We start from the raw sequence: 22,700 nt of genomic DNA, 5'->3' as shown, positions 1-22,700 counted from the left end.
TCTGTAAACAACAATCCTCCTTGATATAATGTTTAAAAGGTTCAAACCCAACAATATTACACGTCCTAGATTGGAAAAAAATATAAAAACATATCATATTCTTAGCCGTTCCCAGTTATAAGGCATTATATATTACCACCTCATATTAGATCCTCAATAATAGTTCAGAAAATGTTCTTAACAGCATGTCTTAAAATTGATCAAGAAGTTCGATAAATCCAACCAATAGCTGAGGCTATAAACCTTTACCTGAAGTTGATCTGATTTCAGATTTCAGCTTGAGATATTGGGTCGTCAATTTGAGAGCAATTATACATACACACTAGTCAGTCACATCATTACATAAATAGGAATTTCTTTTCAAGCATGACTGAGACTTGCATTCTCTTCCTTCCCTAGAGCCACCACAACCTTCTTCAATATCGATTCTACTGGAAGATGAGCATTCTCTACAGCTTTACAGATGGACACCCAACGCTCCCCATGTCTCGGCTCAGCTGCAATACACCTCTTCAACACATCATGTTGTTGATCGTCCGATCCGTGTTGCAACTCAAACTTATACCAAAGTGCCCAAAAGTCACCAATATCGGGTGCCAGAGTAACTGCCCTCTCTAACCACGTCCTCGCCTTATCCACTTTCCTATCATGCCAAAATAGTTTTGCGACTGATGCAATTACATACGGGTCATGATCACATTTCTTCAAAGCATCCACACTCTTTGTCTTCCTTTGAGGCCTGGGTGCCATCTCGATTGCTGCCGCCCATAGCTTCCCACTGGTAGGGCATTCTTGCAATGCTTTCGCCATGAGGAGCTCTGCTTCTTTTTTGTTCCCGCCTTTTGCCTCAGCACGGATTGCCGCCAACCAAAGATCGGGATTGTGCGGGTTTTTCAACCTCGCTTTTGTTAAAATTGCTCTAGCCTTTGTTAAGCCTCCAAGCTTCTCCTCTAGATGAGCAGCACAAAGCCATAGAGGAATGCTATCTGGACAATTCTTCAGTCCCCTATCATACACATCACGGGCAACTTCTGGGTGCCCTTGACGATCTTCAAGTTGCCCAAGCATTAACCATAGCTTGAAAAACTTTGGAAACTTTTCCAACCCTTCCTCCAAGAGTTGCTTTTCTTGTTCTACATTCCCTAACTCCCGCTCGACAATAGCCGACTTCATCCATACACGCTCAGTTCCACCCCCTGCTCTAGCTTTGCCCAATAAAGCCCTTGCTCTCATCGGCTCTTGATTCTCGAATTCGAGCTTAAATGCTGCAAGCCAAATCTCTTCCGAGTCTGGAATAGCAGCAAAAGCTTCTTGCAGAATAGCTCTTGCTGAGGGAACATCTCCAGCAAGCCATTTCTCTTTAGCTCCCATCAACCAAAGAACTTCTGCTTGTGGGCAGTAAGTAACAGCTCTTCTCAACAATGCATCCAAAGACTCTCTAGTTCCATGGCTCTTCTCGAGCTGAGCTGCCTTCAACCACACACTCTTCTTGCCCTTGAATACGGACAGAGCATGTGCATAGATAGCCCTAGCTGTCTCAATCGAGCCCCTCTTTTTGCATTCATCAGCATCGGCAACCCATGTCCTCTTCCTATCTTCCTCTTCAACTCCAATTCCAATAGTCGTCTTGATAATAGCTTGGCATGTAGCCACCGACCCTGCTCTTTCTGCTGCCTCCGCCTCTTTCATCCAATGATCACGATCTATCACAAGATTCTCCCTTTGCAAAGAACGAATAGCTCTTTCAATGACCTTTGAAACCATATCAATGTTTCCATTAGCCTCTTCAAGCTTTGCAGCTGTGATCCAGATAGCGGCTTCGGTGGGAAGAGTTTCTCGGGCTTTGTTCAATACTCTCTTGGCTTGTTCATAAGTCTCAAGACGAGCAAGAGCGAGCCACAGCTCAACATGCAAAGGACAACACTCGACAGCCCTAGATAGCAATATCCTTGCATCTTCTTCATTCGCAAGTTCCACCACAGCTTTCCACAACCTAACCGAATCAGGTATATGCTCAAGTGCCTTTCTAAGCACTCTACTCTTATTCACATCATCTTGCTCCAGCTTTGCTGCTTGCATCCAAAGCTTTACTGAATGAGGGAGAGCTTTCACACCCCTCGCTAATACAGCTTTAGCTTGATCTGGAGAAGCTAAACGGCATGCTTCCAGCCACACATCTTCATTTTTCGGGCATTCTTCACAACCCTTCTCTATGAAATTCCTCGCTGCTTGAAGCTTACCGGCCACTTCTTCTAATCTAGCTGCAGCAATCCATCCCGGAGCATGTTTTGGGTTAGTTTGAATAACTGATTTAAGCAAAAGTCTCGCCTTTTTTATATCTGATATTTCTGCATCACTAGTGATCTTCATACTCTTCAAATCTGTGAGATAACCCTTTGGATCGACCACAGTTAGGCCGCTAACTGAATCAGAGAGCTTATCTAGCTTTAGTGATAACACAGTTCCTCTCCCTTCTCCTACAGCCGTCAGATCGGTTACAGGGGTTTGTGACCAAGGTGTCTCAGTACCACCAGCTAACCGACTCTTTGGGTCCAATGCAGTTACATGTTCTTTCTCTTGTTTCGCTTTCTCAAGCAAAGTGTCGGGCACAGGAACAAAGCTCTCGAACCGCTTTTTCTTATTCCGGAGAGAATAGTCACCTATTTCTGGTATACTATCCCACTCCGCTGCCGTCATCGTTGACAACTTCCTCTTAAGGTTTGCGAATTGCTCCGTGATCTTCGGGTTCGACGCCCGATATTTCTCGATCTCTTTCTTCAACCTCTCTTCTCTTCGGTCCTTCCTTCTCGAATCCATTCGGCGATCAATCCCTTCCCAAATCTCATCTGCCTCCTTATCATCTTCATCATACTCAGCAGTGGCAAAGAGACCAACATCGTTGCCTTCGAATTCATCGAACTTCTGATTCTCATCATATCCCTTATCTTCGGCCTCTTCTTCTTCTTCTTCATCGCCACCGTCTTTACGGCCACCGCGAGCAGCGGGACCAGAGGGAGCAGCAGATGGGCCGGCGGCGCCACCACCGCCAATGGTGGTTACGGACCTGTCTGGCAAATCAGGGGCCGCACGGGCAGGGCCTATGTCCGACCTAGTTGTGAAACCTGTCGCGCCTCTACCTAACCCAGCCACATAATTTGGTGGTGGTTTGCTGTTCAAGAACTCGAGCTTTGGGCGTGAGGTCACCGGTGCTTGCATACCGCCACAAATGGGCAAAAGAAGGGAGATGCTCAAACCTGATTCGCCGAACCCACAGTTCCTTGATCCCGCTCCATCGAGCCGACTGTTCATCTCGTCTGATTGGTCGTCCCCAATTTCCCTCGCCCCTGATTGGGCAATCCCATCGCTGCTCCTCCCCGCATCCGATTGGTCGGACCCATCTTTCCACGCATCCGATCGGCCAAACCCATAGTCGGCGAATGTGAAAGACGGGTTGTGGAGACACTTCGTTCCTGCGAACAGCCTTTGGGTAGAGAGAGGGATGCCTTCTCTGTCTTCGATCGCTGTCTTTAGGGTTTGGATGCTTGTGGAAGGGCCATCGGGGAAGAAGAAGGGCAGGGTTTTCCCAGTGTAGGATTTCACGAAGACCTGCATACTTTGCAGAGATCTGAAGAAGAAGAAGGAGAAGAATCAAGACTGAGGAAGAAGCAGAAGGATCAGAAGCAGAGGCAGAGGACTGACAGAAAAAGCGATGGATTAGGGTTATATATATAGCTCTGCAGAATTAGCCTCCCCCTGAGTTTCCAATAATTACCAAAACTACCCCTCACCTTCCCCTAAATTTTCCAATAATTACCAAAAAAATACCCCTCTCCCTCACCTTCCCTTTATTTTCCAATAATTACCAAAATATCCCCTTTCTCTTTCTGTTTATCTGTAATTAGCTTAACCCCAATTCTTACTTGTTAATTACTAGCGCTAATTCTTGGGTTCAAAACCCCTCTCTAATTACTCGATACATATCTCTTCATTTATTAGATGGCCCCGTGGAATGTAGGATTTGAACCCATGACCTCCTCGTCTCCATCGGGCCCTAACTTTTCTCTCTTCGGGTTTTCGAGAGACACACAACTATATATAATGAATGTGCGTGAAAATCACTGCGTAAAGATGGGTGGTACCACAATGGAGTCCGGTCGCCACTACACGGGTAGTGTAACATGCTGAATTGCCAACAGGTAAAATATATATAATGAAAACTTTGTCGAGGAAAGAGTTTTTGTTTTTCTCGGATGAAGAAAAATTGCCACATTAGCCCTCCCTTCAACTTTCGTAGATATGCTCTGACTCCATTCATGCCTACCATCAAATGAGAAAGCATTGCGCATATCCCAATTATGACACGATTCTCTCAATATCTCGGAAAGTAGGAAAACGATCTCCATCCCAGATTCTGGGTCAACCTGTGTGAATTGTGCAAACACCCACTCATTGTCTTGCCATTGTTGTGATGTGGTAGGACCAAAGCCGAAGCGCAAGGAAGCAAGGGGAAAAAGAGAAGATGTAGAAATGAATGCCAAATATGTAAATATAATATCAACATATAAATTTATAAAAGTCAAAGTCCTAATGGTTAAGGCTATGGATTGTGTAAGAGAAGGTGCAAGGACTCTCTCTCTCTCTCTCTCTCTCTCTCTCTCTCTCTCTCTCTCTCTCTCTCTCTTCACTTGGAAAGAGTTCAAAAATGTCCAAATCCGTTTTCAGACAAAGTTTCTCCAACTGAAGAAACAAACATCATACACCCTCCTACTTCTTGAGATGGGATCACTTTCCACTGAGATCATGGTCATAAAAAGAGTTGTCTCAAATATATGCATGAGATTCCAATAAGTTCCTCGCACCCACTTTCTAGAATCGCACGAGAAGAATGCAAAAAGATCCAAAAGACACATAAAAGCAAATTTTTGTGTTCTGATGCAAGATATGGAAAAATGGTTTGGAAGATGGGATGAATCACACTTGCTTCATGATACAAAAGGGCTTACCTTTTTTATTAACTAAATAGGAATAGAAGATTATGTTTTTAGAATCGAAGGTGGTGAGGATAAATCCACTTCTTGTGGTTGGATGTTACATTCTTAATTATTGTTCTAACTTTTATGTTGGTTTGGATAGGCGCTAGATATTAACTTGTTAATCTAGATGATGGCAACTCTAATTCCAAAGTCAAGGGAGATGTAATTGTGTTTAGTAGCATGCATGCCCATTCCAGAATTTTGTAATTGCCCCATAACAATTTTCATGCAAGAGGATATACGCTAGGGTTTCTTTTGTATCGATAAAAAGATCCAAAACAACATGAAAAAAATAGTTCTATATATTTACAATAGTTTGGGATTAATTATTCCATATTCATTATTCCATGGTTTTACATATATAAAACACAACAAAACTAGTGTAATTATCTATATTATTTTCGTAGATATCTTGGAACATATACATAATAATCGGATCTTAGGAGTTCAATATAGTATTTTAAGACTTGAGTATGTGAGGTTCAACCATAGTATAAGACAAACATCTTTGTACATAAACTTAAAAGTTCAACCATATATGTCAAGATTGTTGAGAAAGTGTTACCAAAAAGATCAAAATTGTGCAACACTAGAATGCAAATGGGAAGCTTTCAAGAAAGTCATTTGTTAAAGTACAATGAAATTGCTTTTGGTTAAGTGCATGCCAAGCATAGGCATCAATAAATATAGCTCAAAGAAAAATGGTTGAATACCATGAAACCTAAATGTACTTTATGAGTCTAGACATAGTAAAATATTTAAAAAAACTATCAAAAGTAACTATATGCAGTATACAAACGACTTGTTCAAAACATAATAATATAAGTACTTAATTGATAATTCTCCACATCTAAGAGAGAACACATGCATATGGTAAAATTTGGAGAAACTTAAAGGAGAAGCATGTTGAGAGTTACGTGAACTTAACTTTTATTGACTTGTGTATGAATTGGATCGTGAATATTCATCAACCATTGGTCCTATAATATATTTCAATCCTCTAAATGCACAACTAACTAGAACAGTTTAGCTCTTGGATGAACAAGAAGTTTTTGCGTTTAGCTAATAAGGATGAATCAATGAACAATCGGTCTATGCTGGCTTTGGCCAACCAACAAGAATTTATCATTGGACATTCAATCAATGGTCAACTCGTTCAACCACCAAGGTTCCAAATGATAGCTAATAGTTCATTACTGCTAACATCCAATGTAATAGAATATTATATGTATTTCAAAAAAATTCTCATTAGAACAAATTCATAAGGCAAAAGGCAAACCACTATAATTAAAGAATCTCTTGCCGAAGGCATTTCTTGACAAATGTCGAAACGGTCATGAAGCTTAATTCACCAAAGGACAAGTTTCGGATTTTCGTATCAAAGTTGGACAAATGCCAAGTAAGATCTAAATCCAATGAGTTGGGCTATGCCATATAGATCAAATACAACACACAAATAAGTATATGCATTGGAAACATATGTTGGTTAATAAATCTCACCTAAGCCTAAACCCATATGCAATTTGTGAAAAACTTTTTGAGGGTTTGTCCACTCTAAAAGAGTTTATCCCACAAGCATGCAAATGTACTGGCCTACGAAGTTAGGGAGTGTAAAATGTTACTAAGTAACGTTTTATATAAAAAGATATTACATTACTATTAAGAAACTACGTTGAGGCTATATAAGAAAATTACATTACATACATAACAACTACCTCCCTTTTTTGAGTTCTATCTATCAACTAATCGGCAATGGTTCGGTTCGGTTTGAGAATGTCAAAACCGAACCGTTTAAAAAAATAATCAAACTTGAACCGAATTGAACTAAACCATGAAACCGTTAAACCGAGCCGTTCAAAAAAATTCAAACCGTTAAAACCGTAGTTTCGGTTTTCAACTAAGGTCGAAATTCAGAATTTAAAATTTAAAATATTTCACTATAAAGATTTTCCTAAAATGTGAGAACAGGGCTTGAAAATGAAAAGATTGTTTTTAAGAATGAAATAAAAATAAAATCGTTAAACCGTTTAAACCACGGTTTCTAACTGTTGAAACTGAACCGAAACCGACCATGTCGTAGAGAAATACCATTTGTGACATCCTTCTTCTTATACACCATTGGTTGCCATCATAGATTGACACATCGCATTCGTTGGGCCTCCCCCACGAATGCTTATGAATACGAATACATGTAAAAGTATTTGTTTTCTGTAGAAAAAAAACTTACCTAACAAATGAACGTACAACAAACAACAAACAGTGAAGAAGCCTCCCCTTGCATCTTGTTCTTAGCCTACAAATTAGGGTTTTGGTTGAAAACCCTAATTTCACTCTAAATCCCTAATTTCGTCCATATTTCCTCTTCTTGGCCTGCATCCTCGCTCCCCTACATCCTCTGTGCAACGCCTACATCCTATTCTCAACTTGTAAACTCAATGTTTTGTTGAAACCCTAATTTCAACCAAATCCCTAATTAAATAATCATTAGTGAATCAATTAATTTTTTAGTGACTTAATTAATTTTTTTGTATATTATATCTTTTTTGAGTGAATTAAATCATTTTTATTGTGTAAATTTATTTTGAAAAACGAATGGTTTTATAATATTATTCGGGCCATTTCTTATTATCGAATATTGTGAATATCATGCATGATGAATATCATGTATGTGTCAAACTACGGTTGCCATTGTACGATTGCCCATAATACAAACCCCCACATATACACAGCTTGAGGAAATATTATTAAGATTCTTAAAATTCAAAATATGAAGCGATGTTTGAAGGATCGATGTTTGAAGGTATTTCAAAATATGACTGAAAGACCTGCTCAAATAATCTCCGGAATTTGGATAGAGATTGTACATAATCTTAGAGGGATTTTGGATGGTATAAAAGGTAATACGCATCAAGCGGAGCTTAGGCGGGTGGAGTTTCATGCCATTTGGGACATAGGTATATTTTATAGACGGTATTTTGGTAAGGTGGAGTGGTTCTACTCAACACCAAAGTGTTTATTCAAGCCAATGGTTAGACTTTAGAAAAATATAGGGGATCGGTATAGCTTGTATGTTTAGCCTTATGGCGGTTTTCTAATACTAATGTAGTATCTTTTTTTGGAAAAAAAAAAAAAAAAAAAAGATTCTTAAAATTCTTTTCCATATTTCCATTGCAAACACAACTCCACAAACAACGCTTAATAGCCTCCACAGAATGCATACAACAATGATTCACACCTTTCCTCCACTCATAAATTGGTATAGCTCTTTGAATAAACCACCATATAAAGCAAACAATTTTCCAACTCATTATTATGCCCCACAAATGTTTCCAAAATTGTTTGAATTGTTGTGGACAAATTTGATTCCTTTTCCAGAAAACATTTGTAGTTGATTCCTTCCTTGACCTAGAGTCATTGATATAAATCAACGATATCAATATTTAAATAGAAGTAGTGATTATAATCATTAAGGATCACATTAATGTAAATTGGGAAGATCAAAATCCTTATAACTTAATAGTATGTTGCATAATATCTCTATTTTGAATGTTATATAAGCATGTAAATGCCATATAGTTGTAATTGATACAAGAGATTCTTATCAATGTTCATTGTGTCTTGTGACTTTTCAAATAATTAAGCAAACAAACTAAGTTTTTTATGACAACAATCACCAAAAAGACATGAATGGAAGAAAGGAGGGTTGTACATTGTCGAGCGTCTAAGCACAACCACATTGGACATACGCGATCATGTGCTCCTACCATAGCAGATATCGATACAAGAATGGATTGAATTACTACAACTTTAGTTTACACAACTTAGGTTGCCCTTTATATGGAGTTGTAATGCTTGTAATGACAACATTTACCTACTCCAAATAAGTTTTACCTAAAACTATATGAGTGCTAAAATAATTACAAAAATTCTAGATAGCCGTCAATAATGGGAGTGAAAATATATAGTTTTCAAGGATCTAAAAATGTATGGCACAAGTTCAAAACTTTGTTTTAATATGAGTATCTTGTTCCAAAGCTAAATGTCTAAAGTATGCTCAATATTTTGTTTAATACAAGCATCTTATTCCAAATCTAGATGTTTGTAGTAAGCTCAAAACTTTGTTTCATACAGATGTTCGTAAAAACTACAATTGGAAATAAAATAAACTCTTTGCTTCTTTGAATGCAAACTCTTTCAACAAAATAAAATAAAAGTCTAAGTCCACCTCAACTTTCAACTTTTTGATGTGTTTTGTAACTCCACCCAAAATGAAAAAGAAATTTGATGTGTTTGTCTTTAAAGTAACCTAATGTGAAATTATGTTCTTGAGCATATATCCTTGAATATCATTATTTCCATTAGCAAATTTGAATTTTAAATTTTTTATAAAACATATTGACATGAATTTCATAGTCTTTGCCATAAATATTTGAATTATGAATAGATTTAAGACATCCAATATTTATTGAACAAAAGATGCGCGTGAGATATGATATTCCTTACAAAATGAGAGGAATACTAAGATTTATTGATTCGGGCAATGAAAGAATTAAAAGGAACAATGTCACTCATTTATATGGAGTACCCCAAATTCATAATCAAGAATATGGAATCATGAAGTGGTATGTTTCGGTTTGGTAACCATACAATGAAATAAACATGCATTGCATTGCATGTTTTTTGTGAGATGAGTTATGAGTTGTGTATTAAAGAAACGACCTTAGCCACTGTTGCGAAGGCACTCGATAGGGGTAATTGGATATCTTACTTTATCCTCACAATAATCATACACCTTGTATTGGTTAGCCCATTGAAGTTGGTCAAGTTGGTTTGCACTAAGGGTTTGGTAAGTTGGAGTGTTCCACCATTTCCTATTTATGCAATTAGCTCCTCGGCCATAGCATGTATCAAACCGATATCTTCCAAATGAGGCTACAAAGGGAGATTTTCCCCAATTGATGGGAATAGCACCACCTTCAGTTGCCCATGTGCTTCCATCCCATATGCTTGCGTAGATACCCATATGTTGCTTGTTTAAAAATGGTACACCAATGTCTTCATTATTCCGCACTAACCTAATGGGTTTGTCATCGACAGAAATGCTGCATACATTTTAGAGAAATGTCAATTCATTGAACATAATACAGTCAAAATTGTTGGATTATCATGAAAATGGTGTGGGTGGGTGGGTGGGTGGGTGTATGCAAGCATGTGCAAGTGAAAGAAAGTTTTATTTGGATAGTTCTTAGAATTAAGATTTACAAATACTTCAACACGAAGAATTGAAGAGATTATTGTCATCGTAGGTTAATGCTAACCAATAACATAAACCATTTAATCATCAACAATCAACCGATGGTTGAAAAGTAAGGGAAACTTTGTCACACAAAAAGACCAAAGAGTTGGTAGATGTTGTCTTAACAAAATTCTCTTAAAATGTAAATTATTTATTTGGTTTATATTGGTGGATAATTTCCCTTCCGTTGTTCTAAAATGAGGCAATACTTTCAAATGACTCCTACTTATTTTGTGTTACAATGGAGAAGCCTTGTCTCTATAGGTTTTAATCTTACCTAGTGCCAAAATACATATGGTCTCTACTCTTGAAATAGTGGTGTTTTGTTGTTGATAGAATCATGCATCTAGCAATGGGCACGGTTTCGGCTCAAACCAAACTGAACCGTTAAGCCATGGCTTAACGGTTTATTGGTTCAAAGATAAATAAACCGTTTGGTTTGGTTTCAAATATTATGATTTGGTTTGGTTTCGGTTCGGTTCGGTTTTGAATTTCATGGTTTAGTAGTTTAGTGGCTTTTCGGTTTCAGTTTGGTTTGGTTTTGAATTTCATGGTTTAGCGGTTTCGCCTTATGTGGTTTGGTTTAAAGGTTTATCGGTTTATAAATTTGGTTTGGTTCTAAAATTTTCATAAACGGTTCGGCTCTAAACAGTTCAGTTTAAATGCCTTCATAAAATTTAAACAGTTTGGTTAGCTTTTTAATATAAATAAATGCTTTGGTTTGGTTTGGTTTCAAGGCCAGGAAACCGAACCGCGCCCATTGCTACATGTATCCATGTGATTGGGTTTTGCCAAACCAAACAAGGAGCCTTTGTGGAATTGCATGTGACATGAGTTTCTTTTACTTTCCCCATTTTTGAGGGTATTCACATAATAGCACTATTCAAAACATGCTAATCGTCAATTGTCATTCGAAGTGCACATTCATGTCAATCATTTGAGAGTTCTCTATTGTTGGCTAAATATTAATGTCACTAGTGGTAAGTAAACCTCAATGTATGTAAAAATCCCAAAAAACCAAAGAACATACAACATATCAATGCGTCAAGCTCCAAAATAAAACGAGAATTTCAATAGAGGGAACTCTACATACCGAAGACAATCATTAAGATATTGTCTCAAAGAGAACTTACAGAAACAAAATGTTACAGACACTCAATTAAGACAACATGATCGCAATAAATATTAAGTTCATCTCTCACATATTTGGAACACATATTTGGTCGTCGTTACAGGCATGACCATAAATTATCCCGTGATAAGATTGTACCGTAGTATTCTATACACGTGGATAAAGTATGGTCATGCCCATAACAATCGTATTACCAAGGATGATTTTGCTCCTTGGTGTGCCCTTGTCTCTTCAATTTCCTTGTTAGACATGAAGTTGTTTTGTGACTTTTATACAACATCATAATTTATGTAATTACGCAACACGAAAGGAATATTCGTAATCTATGGGGACAGGGATCAAACTTGGGTTCGATCAATTTTATAAATATGGATTAAACAAGGGAAATTGTGAGAGTAGGGAGAGGAACTTACATGAGTTGCTGTGGATTCCAAAGGATAGAATAATTGTGGTAAGCTTGAGAAGGATCAAACCATAGGTAATGCCTTTGTTCCCTACCACCGGTTCCATTCCAAAATACATTCGTTTGTAGAATGACTGGTTGACCAGATAAATTACCAAGAAACTCAAAGTCCACCTCATCACGATTAGTGGTCTCCGAGGAGAACTAAAAGTCAACAAAGAGAGTGATATTAGATTACGAATTAGTAATGAGTAACTAGTCAAAAAACTCAAACAACCATGAGAGATCTTAGGTGGAATATATCTAAATAAACTAAATGGATCATAAATGGGTATTCTTCCTAGAAGAACCTCCTTTGTATGTGTATAAATATAGGGTTCAATCATGGCAACACTATAACATATTTACATTAAACAATGATATGCGAGCAAACATACATAGTAGGCTGTAACTAGGCCTGCTGAGTCCCCTGGCATTAGCTTTATACTCATTCGGAAGTTCCCAAACAAGTAGCTCTTCTTGGATGCAAATCCCGATGCTGCATTGAAACATGAAATTCAATTAGATCAAATTCCTCTTCACTTTCTCTCTTAACAACCAAATTAAAAAAGTGAGATGGCTAGAATCGTGAAGAATGAAAAAAGATTCATTATTTGCATCATTGGTCTAGTAGATTAATGGCCATCATTTTAGTATATTATTGTACGCGTGTAAGTGTACATGTCAACTAGTTGCAAGGAAGGTTATGAGGAAGTTGCAACTAAGCGGACATGAACATATAACGATAATCAATAATGTGGACAATAAATTATATGGAAGTAGAGATAAAGAATGTGTTGAATCTGAACAATCCAACAACCCCAAGAAGGTGTGCATGGATGTTATAATAAACACACAACAATGTTAATGTTTGCATCCATAAGTAGTAAAACATATCATGAGATATTTCTGTACATTAAGTGTTCTTGCACAAAAACCAAAAGACATGCAATCTAGATTTCAATTTAATAGGATCAATGAAGCAAAAGGTGAGTGGATGAGAGAGAGGTATTGAGACAAGACAGACATTGGTAAGGTTCTTAGACATAGATCAACTTGCTATGCATAGGCCCTATAATGCCACCCAAATAAATTAGTGCAATTAGTTCGACTTGAGCCCTTGTGCATGGGTTGATCAAAACATAAGTGACCATCTAGGCTAATCCTATCATTATAAAAAGCATCCAATGAATGAGATATGTTGGAATGTGCACTTGTAAATGGAAAAGCATGGCATATACTTGAACATGAACTCACATTCTCTTTTGCAACTTCAACATCAATCATATATGCGAGTTTGATGCACAAAGCTAGTTCATTGGGAATGATTGGGGTGCAATCCAAAATGATCACATAATCGTCAACAAACTATGGTTGGAATGACTTCTACACAGTGTTCCTAACATTGAACATAAATATCACATTATGTGATAAGTTGTTGATACATTGTCAATGTCTCAAGATGCAGCCTAGTGGAGATCTATATATCTAACATAATGGGCATTTGCACATTGAGTTTTCTTTCAAAGTTTTGGTACATGGGTATACACTTGGCTCTAATGGAAGTGTGTAATACCATGTACTTTCAAACAACTGATTGATACATTCTTCTATTAACATGGGAAATTATCAATGTGCATGAGTATGTTGGGCAAATGATTTGATCTTCATCAAGCATGCCTCAAAGAGAACCATGCAACATCAAGTATCTTTTGGTTAATGGGAAATGATTTGAATGCATCAAGACGTGACCAAAGAAGTTGCTCGATGTTCATGTTTAAGCTTGTCTCTAATGGAACCACCAAGTTGTCGAGCTACCTTGTTGATTGTCTTGTTGGCTCGTGTATCATTTCTAGTTCTAACATGATGGAGGTTATACCACCCCCATACATATTGGATGTGTACATACACATTAGATACACATCGAGTTTGGATACACGCCGATGTAAGGATATTATACAAGTTTTGTTTTATAATAAATTTGTTTCTCTAAATGAAGATATTGTACCCTAAATGAGGCGTATTCCAAAATCCATACACACATAAATATTAATATCATGCATGTATACATACCATACTTCCATAAATCTATCCATCAATTTGTACACTTGACCCTCATATATACATACATACATACATACATACATACATACATACATACAAGCATACATACATACATACAAGCATACATACATACATACATACATACATACAAAAATCATACATACATATATGTGTGTGTAATAGAGAGAGAGAGATGGAGAATCCAACTAACCAGTGTCATTAGTGAGCATGATTTGCCAGCCACGGTCCCCATTGATGGATCTCACGTTCTGGGGGCTCCATGAAACTGAGAAATCATTGGAGTAGAGAGCTAAACAAGTATAAGGAAGCCCCAAAAGGAGGAGGCCCATACTCATCACCACATAATTGATAACCAACTCCATCTTATAACTCTTGTCTCTGCCTTGCAAATAAATCTCTCACTCTATATAGGTTCCTATATATGATGGCTAATCTTCTCAATCACCTCTTATTTAGAGGGAGAATCCACTCAAGTACCTAATTAAAGGCTGTCTTCTTATCAATTTATATAAATGGAGCTCGCTCTAGCTATACCAATGTACAAAAGAATGCTCAATTAAACTTAATCATGTGTGTACAACTATACAACAGGTAAGGGTGTGGATTTAATGCAATGGATTGCTAAGAAACTAATGTTTTAATGGATTAAGGAAAGCCAAGTCTAATAGATTAGTGATTAGGAGGCTAAAATAATTACGGTATTTAATGAAGCATCGGAAGATCGAACTAATGGGTAATAAATTAGATGATTGAATAAGACAAAGAAGATGATGGGGGGGAATTTGGATTGATTGGAATGTTGAGTGAACACTTGATGAAAGGTGAGAGATGCATAGATAGATATATATGCATGCATGCATACATGTACATACATATATACATGTGTATGTGTGTATAGGTTGGTATGTATGTATATAACTTGTATACATTAATATTGGACTTTTGGTTGGGTGGAAGTTTCTCCTAAAAGAATAGGAAATAAAAAGGCTTAGAAAAACACACAAAAAAAACCTATTTAATGCTTCTTTGATTTTTGATGACTATACTTTTTTCCTTGGAATGCATTAAAGTAGCCATGTTTATTTGTAGTGTGAACTTTGGCCAGCCTGTTTCACCTTGGGCTTCTCAAGTTTTTCCACCAACAATATAAAAAGCACATCTTAAAATCCGACCAATTGACAATATTATAAGTCCTTAGAGAGAGAGAGAGAGAGCACTACACTCTTTTGGTTACAAATCCATTGAATACCACAACTACATCATGTGAACAACCCAATTCCATGAAGAATGCAAAGTTTGTAAGTCTTCAAACACCTCACAAAGAGTGGCAAGTCATGTCAACATTGCCGTCCAATAGAGGCCGACGCATGTGCACGATTGAGCTGTGAATTATACCAATCATGGCTCTCCAATATCATGATGGTAATAGTTTAACATTCTCTCGACCCAAAGACAACATTGCAAAATAAGTCTCCTTTACACATGGTGTAACCACATGTGGCTCGTGTATTTTCATAAGGAAAATGAGAAAGTGAAGTTGGGTGGGTGTGCTTTTGCATAACACGTGTGCTTCTGGGGTTACTTTAGTGACTATTAAGCCCACTATAATATTCCTAGAGAGACAAATGATGATATTATTTTTGTCATTGAGGGAGAGCAAGAGATCATTACCGTGTATTCTATAAAAACCATAGATATCACAATTACATGTGCAATAGGAGGCAAGGAATGTAAAAATGAATTAAAATAATGGCATCTCATCATCCATGAGACACATTTTGACGATTAATTGGGTTGTAATGTATGTCTGAGGGAGTCAAATCAATCCAATATCATCATCATGTCCAAATATACCCAATGGAACCAAGAAAAATATGTGATGGATTAGCAATCTTGTTATGAAAGTGATAGTGGTAGAAAATCTTATGAAATGCGTGTTTGTATCTTTGTTTGTTTGTGTCTTGTGTGTGTGAGGATGAGAGAGAGAGAGAGAGAGAGAGAGAGAGAGAGAGAGAGAGAGAGAGAGAGAGAGAGAGAGAGAGAGAGAGATGCAGAATCATGCCATGGTTCAAATGGTTGAAGCAATTGTTTGGGGTTCGTGAGATCAGAGAATGAGGCCATAGTTGAGAGGCATGTGCCAATTGAAACCACAAACTTGCCTGGATAGTTACTATGGTAACCTATTAACAACGAAAAGACAAACATTTAAAATCCATCTTTGAGGTAGTATCTTCAATCCTGTATTGAGTATAATGGGGTCCCCATGTAGGAAAGGGTTAAAAGGAAGGTTGTTTCTCTCATAGACAACAAATACTTCAAACTTCAATTGGGGAGCATCAAAGACTTACAACTCTAGCCAATGCCTTCAATGGCGTTCAAGAAATGTCCCTTTACTTTGCCTGTTTTGGCTTGATCATACATCCAAGAAGAGAATGCCTTTTTTGCTTGGCAAAAACATACCAAAAAAAAAGTTGAGATAAGAAGTAATTGCTTGTTGCTTTTGTAACAATAAGAACTCCCATGAATGCAAGAGGCTACCCTAGGTATAAGTAATTAAGGAAAAGAAACAGAGGAGTAGAGAAAACATGCCCATAGTCATAAACAACTTACGAAGATCATATAGACTGAACTTCACATGGACATCACAAATTTTTTAAATAATTATGTGGAGTTGTTCCTACGAGTGTCAATTTATCTAGAGTATACTACTTGATCGTTTGGGTGGCCGATGAATCCTAAAAGTTCTAGAAGTTTATTTGATTGTGGAACACATTATTAGATTTTAGGATTCAATCGTTTTAGTTGAGTTTGCAGACTCATATCCTTTACATTAATTATAGTAGCCACTCTTTCATGAACAAGTCATTTGACGAGAATTCATTTAATAAATAACACAAGTATCTTCTAAGAGCATCCTTGCCACCTATTGGATTCAAGTCCATGGTCTCCCCTAGAAGTTCCTCAAAACCTTAGCAAGCACCATTGATGTCATTCAGTAGATGCATTGGTTTGTGGGAGATGGAAAACTTCTCACTTTGGGCATAAGTTGATCTTATGCACATATGTTTGTATGGTCAAGAGATGTTACATGTGAATTTACTTACAAAGGATGTCGTAACAAAATGGTATAATTAGGGCTTCAATATAGTTTTCTCTTGCTTATTGTTGTGGAGGTTATGTCACATAGACAAAAAATACATCAATCTTCAACAAGATGATGTAGAGGTATTTTGGCATATGAATCAATCATGGAGGTAAGACTAGCACATATAAATTTATGCTAAAACTAGTTTTGTTTATATCTTTGAATGATCGAGAGTAGCACTTGCTGCGAATATTGAAATATCGAGATTGAGCCTTAGTACTCTAAACATTAATAGAGTCAAAGTTGACATAGTCCACATGACATGATTTCATTGAGCTTTACTCAATGTGGGTCGTGCAAGGTGTTTCAAAACATATTTGGTATTCATTTTGAAGCAATAACGATTAGAGAGAGAGAACATCGTTAACATAATTTGGGAATTTGAAATGAAGATAGATTGATCCAAGCATATCATGGTATACAAGGAAACAATCATTGCAAAGAGTCCATAAAGTGGAAAGCATCAAAAACAAAATGTGCTTAAAATAATAAGATAACATATACATGATTTGCTACACTCACAATATATGATAAGCAAGGTGTTCACCGCAAAAAATATTGTATACTAACTAGTGTTCTATTGAACTTGATGTCCATAGTCACAAAATGTTTAACATATATACTCAATGATAGAATCTAGTTAACAACTATTAGAAAACTACATGATGACACCTACCATTTGTTTTTCCCAAAAAAGCACTACTTTGCATTAGTTAGCAAATAGAATACAACAAAGTTTGTCCAAATCCACAATGGGATCAACATAGCCAACTTGGAGAAACAACTCCAAAACTATCAAACAAAAACAACAAAAAAAACTCAACTGATCCTTAACTCAAGCAAAATTGAAATAAACCCTAATTTACCCCGACTATACAGCTCCCAACTAACTCTTTTCTAACAACATTATCTGGGTAACATGACTATACTAACGCACGTTTGTGTCAGCTATACATACATAATTACAACCCATGTACAATATTGGGAGCCATTGGTGGAAATAGCCACCTAGGTGCCTGGTAATTCCACTTAGGCCTCGATGAAGATTTGACTAGCATGGGAGAGCTACTCCATTTCCGCAAGAACTTGGACCTTGCCCTTTCTGCTTCTTCTGAATCCCCTTGAATTGAATCATACCGACCGCGCAACCAAGCCACAAGATCAAACCAGATATTTAACATCATCTCCCCGCATGAGAGCTTTTGCTGTTGATGACACCTACCATTTAGCTTCATCATCATTTTTGTAGTTTGTTTATGATTGTTTCACCCTTGTATCAACAACAATCCAATATATAATACGTAAATTTTCTTTCCAGTTATATATAAGCCAGGACTGAGTGAGTTGAGAAGGGATATGCCAACAAGAGCCCTTTACCACCTTGGAACTTGGAAGGAAGAATTTCAATAAGTAAAATAGAGAGGAAAAAACTTAGAATCATAGATTGATCCATGCGTAATATTCGTGGTATTCTACATCCGCAATATTCGCTATATTCGAGAATATAAAACGGCCCCAAGAATATTATAAAACCATTCGTTTAGATGTATACATACATACATACATACATACATACATACATACATACATATCTGATATATACATATATGTGTATACACACATATCACTCATATATGTATATACACAAATACATCAATAATTAATTAACTCACTAATATAATAATTAATTAGTTCACTAATACATTAATTAATTTGCTAATACATATCTTAATTCATTCAAAAATATTAGTTATTAAGTTAATTAATTAATAATCAATTAATTAGGGCTTCTGGACGTAGGGTTTCAGTGAGAACAGGATGTAGGATTAGAATAGAGTATGAGAGGGAGTTGAGGACGCAGGCTCAAAAGAAAGTACTACTGCCTAAATTAGGTTTATGACAGAAATTAGGGTTTTCAGCCGAAACCCTAAATTTCTGGCCGAGAACAAGATGCAGAGGGAAGCGAGGGCGGACAGGGAGTAGGGTGAGGCTTCCTCGCTCGCTGCTCGCTGTTCGTTCACTCGCTCAGATGAAGAAAAACTGTTTTTTATTTTTTACTTAAAAAATTCAAAAAAAAGAAAGAAAATGAATATATTTATATGTATTCGTATTCCTATTCGTATGGATTCGTGGGGTAGGCCCCACGAATGCGAATATTTCAATCTATGCTTAGAATCATTGAATTCTTTTCCCTTAGAAAACTTATATTGGAATGTTATATTTCCAATTATAGTGTTCACTTATTAATCTTAAATGACATAATATGTTGTTATAGTCTTGAGTCACAACAACAACTCATACAAAATAAATTTATACTTCCATTAGTTCTTGTGCATGTTTAGATATAGATTACATTATTCACTATTGAGTGCCAATAAAAGATTGTATTGCTATTTCAACAAATAAGATCAAAAGTGTATAGGTTGCTACAACCCTCCTCTCGGTTTCAAGAACATCCAAATGTTCTATGACACTTATACAAAGCATAGTCTTGGTAGAAAAACAAGGTTATTGCTATATGTAGGCTTGATCTTCCACTTAAGGAAAAGGTATGCCTATGGAGATGCTTTTTCGAGTGCTTACCATTGGGTTGAATCTTCAAAAGAGAATTATAAATTTGTCATACCGTGCACGATGTAGTGGAGAATTGGAAACAATCCTACACTCATTATAGACTTACTCACTAACCGAAGCATTTATTTAAAGAATGCGTGCATCACTTTTACCCAAATTATTGGGCAAAAGGTTTGGAAAAAACTTTCCGTTGCTTATTTCCATTGATTGACAAGCTTTTGGGTAACGCAAACAATTTTGATGGCCATGATAAGAAAGGCTTTGGACAATACTAGCTACAAGAATTTGGCTTCTTTGAGCAATTCCTTATACAATCTTGATCTAATTGTCTACAACTTAGGGACATCCCACTTCAAACTTACATTTGCTTACTTTGAGCTTTAGTGTCTACTTGACACTTTGTACATTTGTTGTTATTTTGTTAATTTTTACCTCACACTAAGGTTTCCCACTAGTATTATATGTTCTACCAAAAAAATGAGAACCCTTTACCCAACATGTCAAGCAACACATTTAGATTTGAGACAAGCAAAGAAAATTGTAGCCAAAGATCCCACCTACCAATTAGCATACAATCTTTTCTTAGCCCTAGAGCTTATTGAACTCAAAACACGTCTCTCTTCAACCCTAGAGTGCATTGCATATTAAAAAGCAACACCTTTTAAAGTTAGTCCAAAGGATTATTTATTCTTGAAAACAATTGTGTGATAACGTTGTGATCAATGGATGTGGGAGTGTAACAATGTTCTCAATTTTGAAACAAATGGTGGTGGTCTCACAGATCCAATTTCATAAAGTGATTAGGTTTGCCTAACAAACTCCGCCATTTTTCCCTTAGTGCCACCATGCTTGATGCCTAATAAGTGAGTCAAAGGATACATACAATTGAAGGCTTGAGTCAAATCTCATAGTTGAGCCCTAGTTTTGACTCTAGAACATGGCCTTATACTTTGCATCCACAAAACGGATTACTAGTTCCTATCATGGCATATTGGTGAAAATGTCCTTGCGCATAATGCCAGTTTGTATTTGGGAAATAATGTGTAATGGTTCTTAACAATGTAATATTAAAATATTACCACTTCATTACCTTGATATGTTGAAGTCCAATAAAAAGTGGCCAATCGAAAAAGCTTAACAAAATTGTGCACGCAATAGCAATTAATTTATGAAATGTGTCAAAATAGAAAATAAACTAATGTTAGCACGTTAGCGGAAACCTTGAGCGATATGGCACAAACATCGATACACGGAATTTACTTATCTAAGTTGTAGTTTTCCATATAGAAGATATTATGTGGTGACTTTCTTGATTTTAGTGCCTAACAAGTAGTAGAAATCATGTCAACAAAACACGGGGTTGGCTTATGCTATTGGTGTATTATTGACTATTGTGATTATACAATATGTTTCGAGAAAAGTCCCTTTATTGAGGAGCATTAAAGGGCATTTTGATTCACTGTGTTTTGCATCTTTAGCAAAAGTTCTTTATTATGAAACGCGTTTATCTAATGGCCTCCTAGATATACACGAACAATTTTGAAAAATTCAAGTGCTCTTTTCTTGGTCTTCCCTTTCCTCATAAAATAATTTGACATTACCCTATGCGTGAACTAAAATCTACGTTTTTCCATAGAGATAAACTTCAACCCCCACAACTACTAGAGTTCATGAAATCATCGAAAATGATAACAAAAAGGAATGGTTACAATAGTTGTTGGTAGCATAAAGAACCAAGTAAATATGATGTGCTCAAACAAAAACTTCAGTAACATTCTCATGGGTCAACCTTCAAGGCATCAATCCCTATTATAAACATACTATTCCATCTAGGCATGTAAACCCTTGATATTGCATGCATACAGAACTCAAGTAATAAATAGTAAGGGTTGTATAGACTACAATTTAAACAAAAAGGGTTAATCCAAACTTTGGAAAACATAACCAAATGAACATATAGCCATATGTCTTTAGTGCATGCATACACACCTCAAATAACACCAAGACAGGCATGGGCTTTCTACTATGTACCTTTTTTCCCTGTATTCTCCTTAATGACAATTCAGAAATGCTTGGATATCAAACACGAGGATGTAGTCTCTTGAATGTGCTAATGACACACAAACAAATAATCAGATCATGTCCATCCAACTTCGATTGAAATTCCAATTAACCCTTCCCTCTAAAACAAGTTAATCATTTGAATGATTTCTACATACACAAGTTATCATTGTTAGTTAATCATAACCATTGTCTTGTATCCATTTCACACAATTTTTATGATGTAGCTTAATGTGGAAGTACATCCTCTATAAGTCATGTATGATTCAACTTAATACCCATCTACACATCCTGTATAACTGATTTTTAGATCAAATTTATGTGTATCTATATGTCCTATATGCAATTTATCATGCAACTTATTGCACAAATGTACAAACTTGTATCCTTTTCTTCTGATACACCATAATGTGTTAGGCGACATCCTTAGGTATGATCACACTATCTACTAGACTCCACACGTAAGTAGAATGTGATTGTTCATAAGTTAGGACTCCTAAAACCTAAATGCACTTACACCACAAAAGCCATGGAAGTCTAACAAGTAATGAAAATTTGTCAAGCATGTAATATGCTGCCATCTACAAACAAATACATAAAATAAGCATTGTATTTGTTAGTAGGTCCTTTTAAAGGGTGTACGGCATTGTTCGTATTTGGATTGTTGTGACCTAGTGAGGGTACTAATTTCGGAAATGTTGCTCTTCACACTCCCAAACCCTATGGTGATTATTTGGACAAATATGTGGTGGTTGCACAACACATGGTTCTTACGATGCTTCATGTTATGAATGAAATGGAAATTTGTAATAAGCAATAAAATTTAGTGTAGGGGCATCCCCAATATATTGTGGTCTTGAAATAGATTGGAATCACTAAATAATCTTAAAATTTATTAATAACTTTATATATTCACCCCTTTACATAAGTGT

The 22,700-nt window shown here is 36.5% G+C and overlaps 2 protein-coding genes across 2 annotated transcripts; both read right to left on the bottom strand.

Moving 5' to 3' along the window:
• Window positions 1–3,648, bottom strand: EMB2770 (pre-mRNA splicing factor-like protein). The gene has a single exon (XM_087330037.1). It carries the CDS (start codon window positions 3,610–3,612, stop codon window positions 361–363), a length of 3,252 nt encoding a protein of 1,083 aa, XP_087186163.1. The 5' UTR covers window positions 3,613–3,648; the 3' UTR covers window positions 1–360.
• A 5,892-nt stretch (window positions 3,649–9,540) lies between these two features.
• LOC147855674 (putative xyloglucan endotransglucosylase/hydrolase 1) lies at window positions 9,541–14,363 on the bottom strand. Its single transcript, XM_087330401.1, has 4 exons — window positions 14,179–14,363; window positions 12,302–12,402; window positions 11,875–12,068; window positions 9,541–10,135 (listed from the first exon to the last, which is right to left on the bottom strand). Exons 1-4 carry the CDS (start codon window positions 14,348–14,350, stop codon window positions 9,754–9,756), a joined length of 849 nt encoding a protein of 282 aa, XP_087186527.1. The 5' UTR covers window positions 14,351–14,363; the 3' UTR covers window positions 9,541–9,753.
• Window positions 14,364–22,700: the final 8,337 nt, after the last annotated feature.

The sequence above is a fragment of the Azolla caroliniana genome, unplaced genomic scaffold (assembly GCF_043228905.1).
Source record: "Azolla caroliniana isolate FFs.n. ecotype wild unplaced genomic scaffold, voAzoCaro1.0.p SCAF_14, whole genome shotgun sequence".
In the NCBI taxonomy this organism is placed as follows: Eukaryota; Viridiplantae; Streptophyta; class Polypodiopsida; order Salviniales; family Salviniaceae; genus Azolla; species Azolla caroliniana.
This window is presented reverse-complemented; position numbering and strand designations above follow the sequence as displayed.